Source organism: Macadamia integrifolia, chromosome 12 (genome assembly GCF_013358625.1).
Source record: "Macadamia integrifolia cultivar HAES 741 chromosome 12, SCU_Mint_v3, whole genome shotgun sequence".
NCBI lineage: Eukaryota > Viridiplantae > Streptophyta > Magnoliopsida > Proteales > Proteaceae > Macadamia > Macadamia integrifolia.
The window spans coordinates 17,958,496-17,981,232 of record NC_056568.1 but is presented as its reverse complement, the minus strand read 5'-3'; the positions used below and the strand labels follow the sequence as shown (position 1 = coordinate 17,981,232).

General features: G+C 39.6%; 1 protein-coding gene across 4 annotated transcripts in view; it reads right to left on the bottom strand.

The window, feature by feature from the left end:
• The window catches only part of LOC122057098 (probable UDP-N-acetylglucosamine--peptide N-acetylglucosaminyltransferase SPINDLY), a 79,110-nt gene that overhangs the window by 21,237 nt on the left and 35,136 nt on the right, over positions 1-22,737 (bottom strand). For all 4 annotated transcript variants that reach the window (XM_042619100.1, XM_042619103.1, XM_042619101.1 and 1 more), the window contains 4 exons: positions 12,573-12,637; positions 11,374-11,572; positions 10,968-11,162; positions 6,887-6,981 (listed from right to left, as the gene is read on the bottom strand). In XM_042619100.1, coding sequence (XP_042475034.1) covers positions 6,887-6,981; positions 10,968-11,162; positions 11,374-11,572; positions 12,573-12,637 — 554 coding nt within the window. The remainder of the gene's footprint in view (positions 1-6,886; positions 6,982-10,967; positions 11,163-11,373; positions 11,573-12,572; positions 12,638-22,737) is intronic.

Here is a 22,737-nt window from a genome sequence, read left to right as displayed (position 1 = left end):
TTGATGTGGTGACTCAAGAACAGAATACACAAAACAGGAAGGCCAAGTTGGAAGTGCTAACCTAACTCAGACCAATGGGACATCTTCAGCTGGCCTAGTTAGAAACAACAAAAGGTTCTCCGAGAAGGGGAGGTACACCCCATACAAGAAGAACAAAAACTTCTAGGCAAGGAAAGGCCAACAAGTTGAGGGATAGAAAGATTTGAGTGAGACTGAATGCTTCTGGTGTAATGCAAAGGGTCACATGAAGAAGGACTGCTTCAAGAGGAGAGCATATCTGGAGAATGACACTGGTATGAACATGTCTATGGTTTGTTTTGAGTCTTGTCTTATTAATGCTCCAGTAGACTCTTGGTGGTTGAATTCAATTTCATCTATTCACGTCACTCATTCCTTGCAGGGGTTTCTAAGCAAAAAGGTGCCAAACAAGGATGAGGTGAGCGTGCTCGTGGGGAATGGAGCTCAAGTAGCAGTGGTAGCCATAGGAACCATTAGGCTGTCTTTAAATCAGAATTGTTTTTATATTTGAAGGATGTTGATTATATTCCCTCCATGAGGAGGAATTTGGTTTCAATTTTCAAACTTTGTTCAAATGGATATTCAGTTAATTTCAATTTGAATGGCTTCACTTTATTGCATGATTCAGTTGTTGTGGGTTCTGGTAGTTTGATAGATGGGATTAATAGATTAAACTACAGTTCTAGGTGGGTAATGAATGATGGTGTTAAACATTCACTGGCAATTGAAAAGTCCTTAGTATTGTGGCAAAGGAGATTAGGTCATATCTCCAGAAAGAGAATGGAGTGACTAGTGAAGGAAAAAGTTCTGGACAACATAGACCTAGAAGATTTGGGGTTGGGGACTTGCATTGACAGCATTAGGGGGAAGATGACAATCTCTAGGAAGAAGGAACCTTTTCATAGTGTTGCAATATTAGATCTTATACACACGAACATTTATGGTCCTTTTCCAACACCAACACTGAATGGTCAATGCTATTTCGTAAACTTCATTAATGATTGATCCAGATATGGATACATTTTCTTAAACAGTGATAAATCCAATGCACTTAACTCTTTCAAGATTTTCAAGGCAAAGGTGGAAGTTTTCCACTCTAAGAAAATCAAGGCTACTAGGTCTGACAAGGGTGGAGAGTATTATGGAAGGAGCAGTGACACTAGACAGTTGTCTGGATCTTTTGCTTTGCTTTGGCAAGAAATGGTACGGCACCACAATATTCCATGCCTGGGACACGTCAGTATAATAGAGTTACAGAAAGAATGGTCTGAACTATGATTAATAATACTACTCTACCAGAGTCATTCTAGGAAGTACTCAAAATTGCCATATACATTCTCAGCAGGGTGCCTAGTAAAGTAGTGACCAAGACCCCTTTCGAACTCTAGACTGGTAGGAAGCCTAGCCTTAGACACCTACAAGTCTGGGGTTGCCACCATGCTAAGGATAAACTTTTCAATCCCTATAAGAAAGTATGGGACTCTAGGACTTTGAGTTGCCAATTTATTAGATATCCACAAAGATCCAAGGGCTACAAATTCTATTGTCAAGGTGGAGGAAATAAGATTGTGCAGACTACCCATGCAAGATTCATTAAGAGCAATAAAGATCCAAAAGTGCCACAGAGCAATGAAGATCCAAAAGTGCCATGCAATCTAGTGTTCGATGATGAATTGGTTAGAGCCTCTACCATTGTTCCTGCCACATCTATCCCTCCACAGTTAGAAGATTATCATTCCCTCATGCCTGATGATGAGACTGTGTCCATAGAGCCTGAGATGACAGATAATCTTACACCCACACAGGTAGAAGCACCATTACCAGCTGACACAGTTGGAGGACCAAAACCTTTAAGGAGATCCATCAAGGCACGCAAGTCCACCATTCATTTAGATTATGTGACATATCTGAATGAGTGTGAGTATGGCATTGGTCAAGAGGAAGATCCTACTACTTTCCTACAGGCCATGAATCAATGCAATTTAGAAAAATGGGTGGAGGCAATAAAAGAGGAATTGGTGTCCATCAACAATAATGGAGTTTAGGAGCTTGTAGAGACTCCACAAGAATGTAAGCCAATTGCATCCAAATGGGTCTTTAAGACCAAGTCTGACTCTCATGGAAGGGTTGAAAGCTAGGTTGGTAGTAAAAGGCTTCAAACAGAGAGAGGGTATGGACTACACAGAGACCTTCTCCCCAATTTCTTCAATGGATTCCTTCAAGATCATTATGGCTATTGCTACCTATTTTGATCTTGAGCTGCACCAAATGGATGTGAAGACAGCATTTTTTAACAAAGACCTTGCAAAGCAGGTACATTTGTCAACTAGAGGGTTTTGAAGAGCTAGGAATGGAGCACCTGGTTTGCAAACTGAAAAAGTCACTTTATGGTCTAAACAAGCCTCCGGGCAATGGTACTTAAAGTTTGATTAGGTGGTGACATCATTTGGAATTTTGGAGAAATCCCATAGATCAGTGCATCTATATTAAGCTCAGTGGGAGTAGATTCATTTTCCTAGTGAATTATATTGATGATATTTTAGTAGCCAGTCGTGACCTGTCCCTACTTTTTTAGACCAAATGGTTCATGTCTGAGAACTTTGAGATGAAGGTTATGGGTGTGACTAGTTATGTTCTCGAGATAGAGATCAGTCGTGACAATAGATGAGGACTCGTTGGACTGTCCCAGTGTGCCTACATTGACAGAAATCTGAAGAGGTTCAACATGTCTCAGTGCTCAGGTCGTGATGCACCCATCGGCAAGGGAGACAAGTTAAACAAGCAGCAGTACCCAAAGACTGATATGGACAGGAGCTTGATGGAGGACAAACCCTATGCTTCAGCTATAGGGAGCCTTATGTATGCTCAAGTGTGCACTCGTCCAAACATTACCTTTGCCATTAATGTGCTTAGGAGTTTGAGTCAAATGCTGGTATAGCTCACTGGACAGCAACCAAGAAGGTGATGAGGTATCTGTAAAGGACAAAGGACCTCAAGCTGGTCTACAGTGGTGGTGACAAACTTGAGGTCACAGGGTATTCTGACTCTAATTTCAGTGGTTGCACGGATGATAGGAAGTCCACCTTTGGTTACATCTTTTTTATGGCGGTGGAGCCATCCCGTGGAGTGGTAAGCAGGCTATTCTGGCCTCGTCCACCATGCATGCAGAGTGTGTGGCACTCTCTGAAGCAACCAAGCAAGTTGTGGGGTTGAGGAACTTCAAATCTGAGTTGAAGGTTGTGGACTCCATTTCACGACCCATGATGTTGTGGTGTGATAACAGCTCTATAGTGTTAATCTGGCAGTTTGAAGCAAATTGAGACCAAGTACCTGTAATGCAGGAGTAGATTACAAGAAACTACCCCAGCAGTTTATAACCCCAAACAATACAAATAGGACCGGGAAACAAAGAAATAAGACCATCAGATAAACCCCCAAGGATACAATACCCATATAGGAGCAAAACCAGCCCAAAACCCAACCCGATATGAAAGAGAAAGACCTACAATATGGCTGGACAAAGAGAGGTGCGGCCAGGTCTTTAGGGCTCCAATTGAGCTGCACTCTTGGGCGTAGGTAGTCCCTAGGAAGGGTACGAAAACCTAAAAATTTGAAGGACTTCCGACGGTCGGTTGTTGAGATATTCACTTTCTTGAAAATCAGACCTATGAGAGAGAATTTGTCAGAATTCTGTAGGGACAGCAGCTGATAGCCTTGAATGGTTCTTCCAAGATGGATCAATTGATCTACTAATGATGTGGAACAGCCCCTAGCAAGCCCAAGCAGATCAGACTTCAGATGGAGGAGATATTGGAGATCGATTGGCTCCAAGTTTACGTCTGAATTCTGAAATCGATCCCTGCTGTAACAGAAAACAGAAAGCAGAAAACTAATCGCATAGAATAAGAAAAGAAATAGGAGAATGTGGGGGAGTGGCTGTCTCGGCCAGGGCTTCTCACCCACAACTATCTCAGTTGTTTTAACATAATGATTGGAATTTTCTTTATTTAAATCTCCGAAATATCAGTGCATAGACTCCTCTATTTAAAGAGGATAGAATTACAATCATACCTTAACTAGGAGCTAGTTTCCAAATAGGACTAGACACTCCTACTACAACTAGGACTAGACTTCTAACTCCAACATGGAGTAGGACTGACTAACTAATAGTCCATATAGGACATTACACTCGATGGGCCCCATGGGCCTTTATTGAATTAAAACAACTTAAATAAAAGCACTAAATATAAATCCCGTTTTCCGACCTTCTACCCATATTTTAGGCTCATTAAAGTAGCTCATTTCAAAGAAAACCCATGGGATCAAAGGCCCAACACATATATAACACAACCTAAGGCTTATTTGCAATAAAATATGCCCAAGTGACTTATCTACATCAACCTGTTTGTCAGAGAGAAGATTGATAATGAGGAAATTGATGTTCAGCATATTATTACTAAGAAGATGGTGGTGGATCCACTCACTGACGCTTTTCCAGTGGGAGCCTTCAAGGGTCATGTCTCTAGTACAGGTATACTAGGATCTTTTGATATGTTTGTTCTAGTGGGAGTTCTTATTCCCTAGTTGAGTGGGAGCATATGTATTTGCTTGTTATCTGATTATAAGTATTTTAATGCAATGACTCTCTTCCCATTTCTCATTGTAATTTATGTGGTTATTGATTATATGTTTATAATCTGCTTATTTTGACATATCATGGTACAGGGAGATATTTAGCTAAAGTTTATGATTTATGGTTGTATTTAGCCTAAATCCACAGAAGTGGTGGTTTACCACAGACGATTTGCCAAAATAAGCATATTCACCTCAGGTTATGGCGGTTTGCCAAGGTACTGGTTAATATCAAAATTTTTATCTATGAGGTAATTCAAGGTAGGCTGATCTCTGATTAGGGAAAGGACCAACAAGGAAACGCATTTATGTGATCACATGTGTATAACATAGTTTCCTTATCTTTATCCCAAATGATTTTGTTAATGAGCTTTTTGTGTTTGTGACAATAAGTAGATAGATGAGGGGTGTATTCTGTTATTGTTCAACATGAGGAGCGAGTTGTTTGAATCAAAGTTTAAAGTGGGAGAATTTAGCTATGGGTATACATGGCCACACTCCAATGGAAAGATATTGCATTAGTGTTGCCCAAGTAGGAGAATGTAGGGTTTTAGGCCACACTAATGTGGGTGATCAATTTGGGCCCATGGTGGTTCGGCCCACTTAGGAGATAAGACCAGCCCAACTATTGTGAAAGTAGTTAGGGCGGGGTGTACTACTATAAGTAGTCTCTATGGTCCTTGCAATCACATTACATGAGATCACAGTTTATTCACAGAGCTGTGGGAGAAATCTATAAGGGAGACCACAGAAGACCATAGAGGATTTTGTTCATGGGACCAATCTTCTAGATCGTGGAACTAAAAGATCGTCAAGCTTCACTGTGGAGGCTTCTTAACCTACATTCAGGTATGTGTTAGTCCCACTAAATGCCCCAAGGATTCTCCGTAACAACTTTCCAGTATTCATGAGTGATCTAAGCACTGAAAAGGGAGATTCCCCAGTTTATTTCCCCAACAACTCTTAAACAAGCCCACTTACGAACAGGGAGAAGGCAAGGGGCCAGTAGGACCTTGGCAAGACCTACCAACAAGAGGAAAGGAGGCTATAACCTTGGCGGAGACTTGGTGGTGGCCTAATTGAGATCACAAAAGAGGTAAGGGTCTCAGTGGTGGCCCTGCAAAGGCCCCTTGGTGATGAGAGAGGGCAGAGTCCCTTGGAGGCCTTGGCGCCACTGGGAGGAAGGCGGAGTTGGTCGTTGGTGGTCCTAGTGCTCGTCGAAAAAACCAGGCAAGGGTTTAATGGGTGTTAGCAGGGTCTTGTGAGCGTCCGGAAAGCCAAGCGAGGGCCTAGTTGTCGGCGTCACAAAACCTCAATAGAGGCAAAGGTCCTGCGGGCCTATCAAACCCAAGCAAAGTTTTTTCGGGGCCAAGACGGCATGGCTATGGGCCTAACGAGAACAAAAATTGAGGGGCTTTAAGGTCAAACATGGTCCTGTGGACCAAAAAGCAAGGGGGGCCATATGGCCAGTAATGGAAAACAATGATCAGCAAAGGTCAGCGGTGATCAACATGGCGCGATGATTTAAATCATGTTCAGTTGATCGTGCTTGGCCAAGTGAGGGAGTCCAAAACCTTTAGTGGCAGGTGGTTGAGATCAAACCTTCTAGAGGTTTTTTAACAAATTCTCAAAGAGCTGGCTCTAATACCAAGTTGAGAAGTAGAGATGAAAGAATGATTTGGCTTATCTGATATGACAAAGGTCGTCCGTATTTATAACAGAGTGGATTGGATACAATTAAGGAATGTGGACTAGGGCTCAGTCATAAGTCACAACCTCTAGATCACATACAAATACAATGAATCTAGGCAGATGAGTTCTAATCCTTATCCTTAACAATTTGTTACCTATTAGGACTCCCATATTCGCTAAGATTGGGTTTCCCTTTATGATGAAATCTCTTGCTGTCGAAGTCTTTTGTATTATATATCTCTTTTCTCTTCATCGATTGGAGTTGAGCAAACATCAATACAGAAAAATAGTTCAGTGAGTTCTCTTGTGCTGACAGAAAGCAAGGTAGAAAATCTAAGTTAGTTCATTACTTGGGTGATTAGTGTAAAATTTCAAGAATAAATTTCTCATTGTCCTCATTGACTTGAAGAAAACATTGATAAGAGTACCCACGTAGAATCATTTGGGTTCCCATCAAATAACATAACAGGTTAAATAAATCCATATTCAAATCAAGTTTTAAACACTAGAAATGTAGAACAGCAAAGGTAAAAATCAAGCTTACTTCTGCTGAGTGTCCAATGGATCAGCTAGTGAATCAGTGATTCTATAGTCGATGGTAGGCAAACCAGTGGTGTTTGGGTAGCCAATCCAGGTCGCCTATGGTAAAAGCAAATCATAAATGAGTCAGAAACAAACCCAATGATACATAGAAGGGAATTCATGCCCTCCCAAAAAAATTTCTATTTCATATGTTTATTCACAACAAAGCCTTATCCCAACTAAATAGGGTCGGCTTTCATAAGTTTATTTAAATGAACATCAAAAACAAAACTTGGATTTCAATAACAAAACCCCACACCAAACCCCCCCCCAAAAAAAAAAAAAAAAAGAAATAATAACATTAAATAAAAGAAATTATTGGGTCAATCTTTTAGCGCCAGGAATGCATACGTAAAAACATCATAGTTTTGGGGTTGGAATGTCAGCAGGAAACTAGAAGAAAGCTTTTAAAAATGGCAAGCTAATTTAGGAGAAAGAGTACCATTAGCCTTAGAAAACTTACGATTCCATATCAGATAATGAGATCAACAGACCTAGCATTTTATATATTCACAAATTGAAAAAAGAAACACATCCAATCAAGAATTACCGTCAGCAAATTAATAAGGCAACAGGTATATGCAATATAACAGCAGACGCCATGGTAAGTAAACAAGAAGCTGACTTGAACATTACTAGTAGCCAAGACTATAGTTCCAAATCAGTTAGATATGTTTAAGTGTGCACGAAAGAGAATTGTGAAGTTGTTCCCCAAACAAATTGCCTCCATATGAACCTAACAAGCTCCTCCAAATTGATCCAGCAAAATGACATTCACCATAATGTGTAGACAGGTGCATCCATCTCCTGGAACTAAACACATCACAACAATTCCTTCCATGCGAACCAAAGAAAATAGAGACTTATCTCTCCTCGTAATCAGATGCTCCACATCCCGCTTTCTCTCTTTCCTAACTTCTTCTTTTTTCTTTCATTTCTATGCATGCAAGGATTACAAATTCATTGATTTGAAACAAACAATGGAAATGCAAACGTATGCGAACCTCTCTCTCTCTCTCTCCCTCTCTACAACGTCCCCCTCCCATTACACCTGGCTTCAAAGTCACATCCCTCCATTGGCTTCTTACATCATAGAACAAAGACGAATAGAGTGTTCTATCCTCGTTATCTGTGCTCTTCCACATACATTGAACAGATGCTTCTGTTTTTCATAGGAACTCATACCACTTATTGATTTCTATCAAGGATATTTGAGATTTTTCAACAACTTATAATATTTATACATTTGTCATGTTCATGTCATCAAAATTCCATGATTGAGGACTCATGTTGCCAAATTTCACTAAAAGAAGCACAAATGTTCTTGTTGATTTGTATTTCAAATTGGGTGATCTGAGTGGATAGAGAATGTTTGATGATATGCCTGACAGACCTTGGACTTGTTAAGGATCTATTTAAGATGGTCAAGCAATACCTGGAAATTGTGAATTTATAATATTTATTAAGTTGGGATAGGACTGAGTTTGCTATTAATTCGAATATCAAAATCAAACAACGCTAGGCAAGATTAATTCGATTGTCTTAAAGTTGATGTCACATATGCCACAAGCTAACAAATGTCCACGTACAAATGCACGTATGAGATTACTAGTATATATATATATATATGAATTATCTATTGAAAACCCTATCCTTTACAAAAATCATCAACTGATCTATCGAGGTACCCTTGTAGCGATCAACAAACAATAACAAACTCAGCCTTTTCCCAACTTAATGGACTAGGCTACATGGATCCATCCCACAAAAAAAATAAATAAATAAATGAGAGATGGGAAAGAAAGATAAGAGTACAAAGACCAAAGCAAGAGGAAAGAGGCACAACCCACCAAGTCAGGAAAATCTCAGCTAAATGGGGCTGGCAAAATGGATCCTTGCCCTCCAATAGGCTCTATCCAAGGGCATACTTGGGATGAGACCAAGACTTTGCATATCATTCCTCACCACTTCGCTATGGTCATTTTAGGTCTACCCTTAGCTCTTTTAGCTCCTTAAATCTGAATCAGGTCACTCCCCCTTACTAAGGCGTCCTTAGGTCTCCTTTCAACATCGTCATTCAATCTCAAATGACTTCCACGGAGCTTGTCGTTGATCTGGGAAACTCCCATAACGGCCCTAGTATGCTCATCCCTTTATCTTTCCTAGTTTTGCCGGACATCCATCTTAACATCCTCATCTCCGCTACACATAGCTTTTCTATGTGAAACTTCTTAACTGCCCAACATTCTGCCCCATACATCATAGCTGGATGCACAACAGTCCTATAGAATTTTCCTTCAAGCTTTAAAGTTATATGTCAATCACAAAACACTCCAGATGCACCTCTCCACTTCATCCAACCCACTTTACTTAATTGAGAAACATCATCCTTTATGTCACCTTCTTTATTTAAAGTTGACCCCAGATATCTATAATAGTTACTTTGTGGGATCTCTCTCTCCTCAATAGTCACCATATCATTATCCATTGTAGAGTGGCTAAAGTTCCATATCATAAACTCCGTCTTCGATCTACTAACCTTAAAACCTCTTGTTTCCAAGGTTGATCTCCATTACTTCAACGGAGCGGTAATCCCGGCTTTAGCCTCATCCACTAAAACAATGTCAAAGGCAAAGAGCATACACACCAAAGGATCTCGTTTAGAATGCTCTTGGTTAACTCATCCATGATAAGCGCAAACAAATAGGGCTTAAGGCCGATCCTTGATGTAACCCAATCGTAATTGGGAATTCCTTGTCATACCCTCCCATAGATCTCAGTCACTACGCCCTTATACATGTCCTCCTTAATTATATCTTCATATGTACTCGACACCTCTCTCTTCACTAGGACATGTCGGATTAAATCTCTAGGAACTCTATCATAAGCTTTTTCTAGGTCAATAAAAACTATTTAGAGATCTTTCCTGTGGGCTTTATAATTTCCATGAGACTCCGCAGTATATAGATAGCTTTTTTTCATGTATTTATCTAGCATAAATCCAACTTGGTTCACCGAGATCTTAGTTTCTCTTTTCAAGTGGGCTTCAATAATCTTCTCCCATAGTTTCATAGAATGACTCATTATTATGCTTATGTATTTATTACAACTCTGAATATCCCTTTTATTTTTTAACATCTAGCTAGGATACTCCCACCGATCATTTGGCATCTTCTTTGTGTTCATAATCCTATCAAACAACTTGGTTAGTCAATTAACCTCACATACTCATAGGGTTTTATATTCTTCTATTGGGATTTCATCTAGGCCCGATGTCTTGTATGCTTTCATCTTTCTCAAGGCTTCTTTAAATTCTGCCACACTAACCTTTCGAACATATTTATGACAATGAGTCTTGTTGAGCAAAGCAATCTTCCAAGTCATTCATACTCAAAAGTATCTCTATTTAGTAGGGTGCTAATATACTCATCCCACATTCCCACCTCTTCCCAATGTCCTCACCTTTTACCAACACTCTTCCATCATCACCTTTGATAAACCTCACCTGATTAAAATCCTTACGCTTCCTCTCTCATTCTAGCTAACATATATATATATATACACATATCGTTTTCCCCTTCTTTTGTGTTTAGGCTAATATAAATATCCTCATATTTCTTCATACTAGCCATCCCAACAATCTTCCTAGCTTCGTTTCGAGCATCATAAAACCTCTTCTTATCTTCTGAATCTTTAGTCTGTTGCCATATCTCAAAACAAACTTTCTTGGTCTTAAGCAGAGTTTTCATTATACATAGAGCCCCACTAGGAGGACACCAGATCAACTAGGTAGCTGAACCCTTGTTGTGATTGGCAAATTAACTGCTTAGATATGAGAAAACTATCTAGCCTGCTGCTTTTCAAGGAAAAAAAAAGAGAACTTAAAAATACAAGCGCCAGAGTTCAATTCAATTGTAAACTACTTTTCCAAGATCTTCAATGTAAAGAACTGCAAATCCAACTGTCTAAAGGAATCGACGAATCAAACAGATTAACCAATACACCAAGGAAAATCAAAAAACACATTGCAAAGATGCCTATACCTGCACAGGTGCTGGTTTGCAAGCCATCATTCCTAATCTATTGTTAGATGTATGACCAGAGAGTTCAACCAAGATGTCAACTTTATCTTCTCTAACCATACTTGCAACCTTTTTCTCATCGATTCCAAAAATATCTCTCCACAACCCACCCTTTTTCAAAACTGTATCTTTAAATCTAGCTGTTTTGGCATCCGCCTGCACCAGAGGATGAAAAACTAACCTCATCAGAACATAAACAAATAAGGTACATCCAAAGTGTTATTTTGTCAATACAGAGTATCACTCTTTCCTTAAACCATTTCATATATGTATAGGAAATGATGAAGAAAAGTAATCCTTTACACATTATCGAAGCAATGGGATGAATAATAAAGAAATAAAAGTGTAATTCCACAATTAATGATACCTTTACAACTGCAGAATACACGACAACCTTGTAATTTGAATAATCATGATAGACAAGTGGTACTTCAATGAAATATGATACTGAATGAGTAAAATAATCTGCAGAGACATATCCAACAACAAGCGGCTGCTCTGGATCTTTTGGATTGTCCCAAGATGTGTACTGTGGATATAACCTCATAAACCGCCTACCCCAATCCCTGCAAGCAAGTTTAAATTCAGACAGACACTCCTAAGAAGCAAATCTTTACTTCCTTCCTAGTAATGTGTGCATATTCAATCAAGTATCACTTTGCAGGTCAACAATTTGGGATGCAATCTAAAACAAGGAACAGATGATTAGTTGAAGGCATCTACATAGCATCAAGTGGAATAGTGTTGGTGGTCAAACAAATTATCATGTGCTCATTAGATAATAATCTGAAGCAAACCAAAAATTTAAAGAAACACTACTGTATGCAAATTATGCTACCAGCCAATGTGCTTGAAAAATACCTGATGAGATAAACCTAAAGAAGGAAATATTCACAAAAATTAAGATTATACACAGAAAGAGGGTCTCCAGAACCAAACAAGTGCACTGTTCAAAACAGTAAGGTGCGACTCAACCAGCATGGATAATTAAGGGGAAAAAAGCAAAGATTCTCTTCAGGCAAAAGATGAAATATGAATGACCCGCATGCAACTTACAACTTGGTACCATATTCCGGAAAAAATATATAAAATAACAAGGGCCAATGAGCTAGCACTGTCCCAGCTTGAATCATCCCTGTCCAATACTAACCTGGATCAGGCAATTTCGACATTCCAATCCCAATTTTTAAATCCTTGGCCACATGACTAAAAAGCTCTCCTTCAATGATTAAAAGGAGCCAGAAAAACAAAAGAACAGAAAGGGGAAGCGGTCCACATGCTAATGACTTTGCACGTAATAAAGAAACTGTGTATGCAAGACAAGTTAATCAGAAAGAGCATGATTAAACTGATCTGAGGACCAGCATTGCAATGCTAGCCGCAGCAGCCTCCAAACCTGTGGATTCTGACTCCAACTGCAGGTTCCATCAATTAAAAATCTGAAATGATGTGGACCTCTTGATGGTGAAAACCTGAGGTCTACCAATGTTCTTGCACCAGCTTAGCATTTCTACAAACCTTATTGTGATCGAAAAATAAAAGGTTCCGGATGGGAATTGATGTTACCTATGAGCTTCGAAAAGTTTATCATCATTTGCCTCGTTTATGTAGTTCATCGCAAGCAACCGATTCTGCAAAAAACTCATTATAATCCATATTTGGTCAGAAAGAGATCATAATAAGCATTTGGGAAAAAAGAATTTCAAAAAACACTCGGTACAAAATTTCCTTCTTTCACAGTCAGAAAGAGCACTTTTATAAACATAACATCTATACAGATTATATATTCAAACGAGGTGCAATGAATGATAAGCAAGATAAAAGAGTAGATGAACTCAAACAGTAATAGCTCAGAAGACTTCGTCCTTCATCAGTAAGAAGTCTTGAACTCTGAATAAGCTCAGGTTCTTTTTTTAACAATAACACCACATGGAAACTCCCCCCCCCCCCCTCTTTTTCCCTTGATTGAAACCTACAACATATCACAGCCATCAAGAAAACACCAAAGTATAAGACTAAAGATAGAGAATCCTATTACAAATTACGTCAGATGACATAGTAGTTGTCAAAATTTCTTAGCAACAGCTGAGCCTCCAATTCATGCCACCTGTGCATAAGCCACATGTAATATATGCTGTAAACTGTGAAGTTGTGCTGGGAATGAATCCAATGTTAAGTATAAACTATAGTTCAAGATTATGATGAGATTTCATGAAATATTTTGGTTTCAACAGATGTCAAAGCAAAATGTCATGCAATTCATAGAAATTTTTACGTTTCAGCCATAGTTATTAAGGCGTCACTAGGCGTTAAGGCGGTATGGATAGGCTAAAGCAGTTATGCGTTTTATGGGTTTCACATAAGGCGACACCTTATGATGCCATACTGTACCTTACGACCAAACCGGACGCCATCTATATTTTTGTTTGCTAATTAATTTTTTGTGTATTACCACATAGTCCATATCTTTTGTAATGATTGGCAAGTCTATGGGAATTCTGTAGACTTGAGAATTATGGGATCAAGTCTATATAATAAAAACACACTATGGTTGATATACACTTTGGTTGAACAAATCACAAATCACAAATCACAAAATCCTTTTGGCTCTTTTATTCTTTGTTTCGGAGAACCAAGGCACTGGTGTTCCTTCCTCCGTCGATTCCAGCTCTGGCAACTCTCCTCCGGCGAGATTCTTCCACCGGCGAGTCTTCCTCAAGCCATTCCAGCTCCGACAAGATAATCTTTTTCTTATTTTTCTTTTTCTTCTTTTTTTTTCAGTTCTCTACTACTGAATGGAGATCTTTTTCTCCTCTTTCTTCTTCGTTTTTTTCTATTCCTCTACCCTTGATCCCTTCTTCTGTTCCTTCATTCTTCTTCATCCCATTCCAGCGAAACTTCCCTCCTCTTTTTTCATTCTTCTTCTTCTTTCCTTGTTTCAGTTGGAAGATGAGAAGGGTAAGATTACAGACCAAGGAGAAAGGGAGAAGAAGAGAGATAGAGTGGAGAGGGAGAGAAGATGAGAGGAGAAAGAGAGAGTTGAGGACAAAACGTGAATGAGCTCTTAGCTCATCTCACCTATATTAGATTCAAATAATGTTTAGGAAATCACATTCCTCCCTAAGGGAGGTGAAACAAAAATAAGAGAAATGTTAGAAATTACATACAAGGGCCAATGTAGTTGTATGTAAACCTAGAGCAATCGGTAGATTCTAGATCCAAGTGGTAGTCTCAAGGCTGATGCAGATCCGAGGGAATCGGATCGCTTAGGGACCACAATAAAGTAGTAAATTCAAAATCTAAAGAGTAATGGCAGTATTGTAAATAAACAAAAGCTAAAAGGAGAGTGGCAATTCTGTAATTAGATGGAATTTGTAAAAGAATGGCAAATTTGTAATAATGGGTAGATAGTGAATAGAAAGCCACAATTTGGTGGAGAGGTAAACTAGGAAGAAGAAACAAAATAGGGCAATAAGAGTTAATAACAATAGGGAAGGGTATAATGGTCAAACCAGGGGAGTAGTTTCCTAAATAACCCACGACCAAATCTTCTTCTTCCTTGGTCGACCTGCAAGAAGAGAAAGGGCAGCAGCTTGCGATGGAAGTAGCTCCTTCAAACCTTCTCTATTTGGTCTGAAATTTCAGGTGTGAGGTCGCAAGAGGAGGCTCTTCCAAATCCACATAATATCTGGTCAGGTCGGTAGGCTGAAAGGACGTGGGAAGCACCTGAAACTGAAGATGGCGACAACTCCCAGGGCAGATCTGAAACCCGGTTTCGACCTCAGGACTGGAGAGGGCTTTGGAGCTGGAGCTTGAGGAGTTATGTCGCCCAAGAGAAAGGAACTTACACCCAAAGTCTCAGCCCCACCAGGTCAAGCACCAAGGAGTTCGATCCACTAAACTGAGGCTGGTTTTATCGCCCAGAACAGGGATCGACCAACAATAGAGAGAATGAACAGTAGGAGAGAAAAAAAATAGAGGGAAAAGAAAAGAAAGTCAAGGGAGGGGAGAACAACTCACGGCAGCCATAGTTTCATACCAAAATTCCTATTCTTCAAACATCATATTCTAAAAACTAAACTTCTCCATCATTTACATATCCAATATAAAGGAAAAACCAAACAATTAATGGCAATTACTGAAAAGGAAACTATTCTAAAATTAGAAGCTAGCTAATTTCAAAGGGAAGTGTTTCTAAAAAAAAAGAAAATCAAATCAAAGATTTTTTTTTTCCTGAGTCCATCGTGCAACTGCATCAAGGGCCCTTCGCTATTGTTCTTGAGAAATGACCTGGTCTAGCCCATTCCTCGAAAGAAGTTTTTACGGGATCCCTACTTAACATAGGACAATTCCTAATGTACCCCACATACAAATATTCTAACACTCCCCCTCAAGTTGGAGAATAAATGTCATACATTTCCAGCTTGCATAAGAGGGTACTGAACTGGTGAGGAATGAGTCCTTTGGTGAAAATGTCTACCAATTGATCACCTATCCTCACAAAGGATGTGCAGATATTACTGGAATCAATCTTCTCCTTGATGAAATGCCGGTCTACTTCAATGTGCTTTGTTCTATCATGTTGCGTTGGGTTGTGAGTAATGCTTATTGCTGTTTTGTTGTCACAGTAGAGTCTCATAAGTCCTTCAATGTCATACCCCAACTCGAAAACCAACCGACGCAGCCAAGTGAGCTCATAAACAGTATGAGCCATTGCTCTGTACTCAGACTTTGCACTGGATCTAGCTACAACAGGTTGTTTCTTGCTCCGCCATATAACCAAATTACCACCCACAAATGTGCAATAACCAGAAGTAGAGCGTCTATCAGAGATGGATCCAGCCCAATCAGCATCAAAATAACCTTCTATCCTCAAGTGATTGTTCTGGGCATATAAGAGTCCTTTTCCTAGAGAGGATTTCAAGTATCTGAGGATGCGGTACACAGCCTCCAAGTGCCCACTCTTAGGAGCATGCATAAATTGGTTCACTATTGCCACTACATAAGTGATATCAGGGCGAGTCAGAGACAGATATATAAGCTTTCCCACTAGCTTCTAGTATTTTCCTTGCATCAACAAGAGAAGAACCACAGTCTTCTCTTAACTTGTGATTTTGCTCAATTGGAGAACTTACAAGTTTGCACCCCAACATCCTTGTTTCCTTCGACAGGTCTAACACAAATTTCCTTTGGCAAATATTGACTCCCTTCTTAGACCTTAACACTTCAATCCCCAAGAAGTACTTCAAGTGCCCTCGGTATTTAATCTCAAATTGTTTGGCCAAGTAGGCTTTCAGCCTACCTATCTGCTCACAATCATCTCCAGTCACCATAATATCATCAACATAGACAATCAACGTTGTGATCGTAGCATTAACTCTCCGGGTAAATAATGTGTGACCTGCTTAACTCTGGGAATACCCATTCTTCAAGATGGCTTGTCTGAACCTCTCAAAACAAGCTTTTGGTGATTGCTTGAGGCCATATAGAGCTTTTTTTAGGAGACACACCATACCATCAACTGCTGGAGATTTGAAGCCAAAAGGGGGGGGGGTACATATACACTTCCTCCTCTAAGTCACCATAGGAAGGCATTCTTCACATCTAACTGATATAATGGTCAATTGCTATTTGCTACCATAGATAAAAGAACTCTTATAGAGTTATGTTGGGCCACAGGAGCAAAGGTCTCCTGATAATCAATTCCATACACCTGACTATACCCTTTGGTCACTAATCTTGCCTTGTGCCTCTCAATAGCACCATCTGATCGGTACTTGATTGTATAGACCCACCTACATCCAACTGGAACTCTTCCCTTGGGGAGATCAGCCAGTTTTCAAGTGCCATTCTTCTCAAGGGCCATCATTTCCTCAGACATGGCTTCCTTCCACTTGGGATGTGTCATAACCTCAATAACAGTTTTAGGAATGGAAGTAGAAGAAAGAGCAACAATAAAGGCAATACCTGCAGGAGAGAGAGCATCATAGGAAACAAACTAGGCTATAGGGTTAGTATAAGCTCTCTTGCCCTTTCAAATAGCAATAGGGAGGTCTAACTCAGAAGAAAAAATGTTACCAGCCTAAGGAGGATGAAACTCAGGATGTGGATCCAAAGAGGACTCTTGGCAAGTCTTCTTTGTCCTTCTTGTGTATACAATAACCGGTGCCTTCTCTGTATAAGGCCCCACCAGTCTCCACAGTGTCAACATCGTCTATCTCTTTATGTTGAGTAAGAGGCAAAAGAATAAGAAATGGAATAGTATCAGCAGCCTTTTCACTTGCATTCCCATTCTCGCCCTGAGGAGGATGCTGATGAGGAGCAAAGAAAGACACAGACTCAAGAGATGTGACATCTTTGGAAAGAAATCGCCTACGAGAGGAAGGGTGATAACGCTTGTAAGGTAGTAGAAGAATACCCAAGGAAGAGGCATTTGAGAGCCTTAGGATCAAGTTTGGTGCGGATTTGATAATATGCACATAACAAATACAACCAAACACCCAGGAAGGAAGAGAAAAAGCAGAAGACTGAGGGGACAAGAATGCAATGGGGCTTTGGGACCCAAGGATTTCAGTAGGCATGCGATTGATGAGAAATGCAGCAGTAAGGACAACTTCAGACCAAAAAGTTCTAGGAACAGGTATACCAAATAGAAGGCTTCTACCAACTTCTAACAAATGCCGATTTTTCCTCTCAGCCACCCCATTCTATTGGGGGGTGTCAACACACGTAAGCTAATGAATAATACCATTGTCAGTGAAAATTCTTGTAGACCACCATACATGTACTCCCCCCTTTATCAGACCGGACAATTTTGATCCTGTTTCAAACTGGGTGTGGACCATTTCATAAAAAAAAATTGAAGGGATCATAAACCTCATTTTTCTGTTTCATAAGAACGGCCCAAGTGCAACGAGAGAAATCATCAACAAATGAAACAAAGTAATGATGGTCAAATAAAGAGGTAATAGGACAAGGTCCCCAGACATCAGTATGCACAATGTGAAAGGGAACAACAGATTTACTACCATCATAGGGATGAGAAGAACAACAATGTTCAGCAAAAGTACATGGTTCACAATGAAATATATGAAAAGAAGGAAAAAGATAATTGTTTCCTCATAACAACAAAAGAGGGATGTCCCAAACGTTGATGCCAAAGCATCACAAAATCCATAGAACTATTATCACTACATCCACATGCATAGGATTGTGGTGTAGTCAAAACAGATAATTGTGGCTCAAGGCAATAGAGTCCGCTCTCCTAACGTCCACTGCCAATAATCCTCTTCGTCACCAAATCCTGAAAAAAAGACAGTGGGAAGGGAAAAAAGTGATACAACAATTCAAAGATTTAGTCAAACTACTCACAGACAAAAGGTTCAAAGTAAGGTTAGGGGTATGGAGAACTAATTTAAGTGAAATAGAAGAAGTAATAGGAATATTGCCTTTACGGAAATAGAGGAAAGGGTACCATCAGCCACCCGAACCTTATCCTTGCCCGAACAAATGGAGTAAGAATCATAATAGTGAGACGTACCAATCATGTGGTCAGTGGCTCCAAAATCAATAACCCATGCGGAAGGTGAGGCATCCTGTGAGGTAGATGGATTATCAAGCTGAGACATGAACCGGTGGAGCACTGCAATATCATCACTAGAGAAGAAGTTGGTATCAACATGTGAGGGTCCTCGAGGATCAATCTCTGTCATAGTAGCATGGGTTGTAGCCCCACCTCAGCGACCACCATGTGTACTAGGACAGCCATGAAGCACCCAACACCTGTCTCAAGTATGTCCAGGTTTCCCTCAATGGTCACACTGTCGGGGTCTATCACGATCATCCCATGGGATGATCCTTGCCCTTGGCCGCCTCCACGCTATTCTTTGTGAGCAGTGAAAGAAAGAGCAGATCGCTCAAGTGGGGGAGTAGACTCCATAGTACTTCTTCTGGTCTCCTCAATAAGTAGCTACACCTCATCAAGGGATGGAAGGGGTGACCATCCCAAAATCTATATCCAAATTTGCTCATAATCCAAGTTCAAGCCTCCTAGTAAGATCAGAACTCTCCTTTTCAAGGGACTTGTAAACCTTGGCTTCATCATCGGGATTAGACAACTGAAGGTCCCGATAATGATCATACTCTTCCTAGAGTCCTACAATAGTGTTGTAATAGTCAGATTTAGTCATGTTTCTCCGCTTCATAGAGAGAGCTTTATAAAGAAGTTGATAGACCTTAACAGAGTCACCCACCCTGTCATAGGTCTTAGAGACACTGTCCCAGATATCTTTAGCAATTTCCATCCGGATAAATGTTCTGCCTATCTCAAGTTTCATGGAAAAAAGAAGCCAAGTCATAATAGTGGAATTTGCAGTTTCCCATTTATGATATTTTGGATCAGAGACAACGGGAGCCTTGATAGTCCCATTAATATATCCAATTTTTCCTCGACTCCTCAGGGATAACTTCACAGAGTAATCAGTCCAAGTAATTGGTGTTGTCCAACTTAATAAGGGAAATCTGATTGTTGGGGTTGTCAAAGACAATTTGGCTAAGATTGGTACTACTCGACCCAGCCGATATAGCTTCCAAAGGTTCAGTGAGGTCAGACATGGTGAGTGGATACTCCTAAACAACCACGGTTGGAGATCCAAAGCAAGGGTTAACACAATACCCAAACACTTTCTTCTAGGAACCAAAAAAAAAAATTCCAACAAGCAAAAGAAACTTGAAACTTGAGATAAAACCAATTTAATCCACTAGCTACTGTAGTACTTTATTCCAATATCACACACATGCATCATATGATAGAGTACCTTCATCAAAAAACAACCCAAGAACACCAAATAGGTCATTTCAGACTATAAATGCAGAAAACAGGGTACTAGCGATACCTAGCAGCAAGCATGTATTTGAGTTGTGCTCTAACAACACCACAACTCTTCAACCCCAGCTTAGGAGGGCCAAACCAGTGGGCCTTGGGCGACACCAACAAGCCTAGCCCCATCCCCAATAGTCACTTGAGAAGAGAGAAAAAATACAAAGCGAAACTGGCGGTAATGCTGGTCGGGAACCAAAATCGTGGTTTGAGCTCCAATAGGTCCTTGTAAAGCTTCAATCTCCCTCCAAGAGTCTTCAAGATGCTTCTAAAACTCCATTAGGTCACCTTGTTGAATTTCTTTATATAGTATAGCCTCAATTGGACCCCTTTATTTTCTAGGGTCCCAAAAGATACTCAAAGAATGAGAGGAAGAACCCTTAGTCGACTCTCAAACTCCTTGCTTGCTCTGATACCAAGTTGGAAGTTGAGAAGGGTAAGATTAGAGACCAAGGAGAAAGGGGGAAGAGAGGTAGAGAGGAGAGGGAGAGAAGATGAGAGGAGAAAGAGATAGATGAGGGCAAAATGTGAATGAGCTCTAAGCTCATCTCACCTATATTAGATTCAAATAATGTTTAGGGAATTACATATTCCTCCCTAAGGGAGGTGAAAAAGAAATAAAAGAAATGTTAAAAATTACATACAAGGCCAACTTAACATAGGACAGTTCCTAATGTACCCCTAAATCCTAATACAAATATTCTAACAGTTTCCTTTTCCCACTTCAGTGATAATGACCTTAGTTGCTGTCCTAATCAGACTGGCAGCTGTAGAAATATAATGGATGACCTTAGGTACTCATTTTGGCATCATAGAGGTAAGTATAATAAATGCATACATATTTTAACAACCTTTTTTTCTTGACATTTACAATTTTGTTTTATAGTTATATTATATGCTATGATGAAGATGAACTTAGTTAGTGATTCACTTTATTGATTTGTTTTTCTAATGAATATCTTGCATTGATATAAATATTTAATATTTATTTAGCACTTAAGTATAACTATATAATTTTTAATATGCTACTTATGCCAAATAAAATGGTTGCATAAAAAAAGCAGCACTAGAACGCTTCATTCGATAAGGCGATGCTTTATGCCAACCCTATCGCCTTTCCGCCTTAATAACTATTGTTTCACCAATATTTCAGTTGAAACATTACTATGCTTTTAATTTTGACCCATTTTGTTCCCTTTTTCAGTTTCGATAGAGGAGAGGGAGAAACCTCATTTTTTGTGCTTTCTTGTCAAGTCACTGCCATACAAGGTTGGAACAAGTACTTGGGCAGTAAAGGAACATATTGGAAGCGACGGTTTGCTGCATGTTACTAGGACTCTAGGATGTCATAGGGGTGACAACTTGCATGTATTCTTGACTCCCATATCTTTGACTCTTTGTAATGAATCATATATGATTTATGAAATAGTTTAGAATTTTTTGTCTATTAATTCCCAGTGCATATTTAAGTTGTTTTAATTGAATCACATGCATTCTAGTACTCATACAAGATCTCAGCGAGATCCCGGTATTTTCTCAGCTTCGAGAGATCTCAAGACAAAACTAGATACGATAAAAAAGAAAAATACAATGTCTAAATTTGACCCAGTCTCAGTAAAGTAGACTCATTTTGCGCAACTTTGAAGGATAAACCCCCAAATTTGATTTTTCTTGCAACTTTTGACCAAATCACACCCAAAGGAGCTTGGAACAAGTGGATTCATAGCTCAACATTGACATTTGCTGTAAATTTTCTATCCAAGAACACTTGAATGTAACAAAATTTTGTCAAGGACTTTTTTATGAATACTTGGTAATGAATTTATTTATCCATCCAAAACTCTTAGTTTGTGAATGCGTTCAGTAATGTCACCCACCACATTTTTATTCCATCTTCTCAGAGAAATCTGAAGGGATGATAGCTTGCACATGAGAACATGAGATGCAGAGCCACAGAGATTAGAATTCCAGACCGATTTCACAATTTCCATGAAGGATGGTTCAAGCAGCCACAAAGTTTCAAATCGGAAAGGCCTGTGTAAATAGGGGGTGCGGCAATCCATTTGTAGAATTAGTGCATCATGATCTGAAGTTGTGAAAGATTCACTAAAGCATCTGGAAATAAAGATAGCCAATCTGAAGAACATAAAAAGCAATCCAATCGCACATCTATTCTCTGAAATCCTATTCTGCCATTCGACCAAGTAAACGGTGAGCCCGTGTAAGGCAAATCCAATAATCCAGTGAGATTGATGAAATCCAGAAACTGTGTAGCTTGAGATGACTGAAAGGGACGACCTCCACGTTTCTCATTGGGAGAAATAAATAAGTTCCAATCACCAGCAATAAGCCATGGAAGATCAATGGTATGGAATAAATTAGACAGTGTGCCATTGCAATGTTCTCGCATTGGGATTCGAACTCATATAAACCAGCGTGAGATACCAAGATGCAGAGGACGTGGATAGAAGTGCATGTAAGCACCATTCAGACCGCCAAACCTATGAAACCTTGATAAAGGAGTTCCAAAAAAGAAGTAACCCACCAGCATGGTTTAATGGAGGAACTGAAATATAACTGTCAAATTGAAGTCTTCAGGAAAGTGCATGAAGATTAACAGTGTTAGATTTTACTTCACACAGAAACACCAAGCTTGGTTGATGAAGACGGACCAGTGACCTTAATTCTCGCTGAACCGAGATGCGACCAAGGCCACGACAGTTTAAGGAAAGAAATTTCATGTTACTATGAGGTGGTCGAAACTAGAAAATGCAATCACAGAGTTGAACAATTACAGTCACCAAGCTACAGAAGGGGCTACAACAAGAAAAGTACAAAAAACCTCAAATCCAA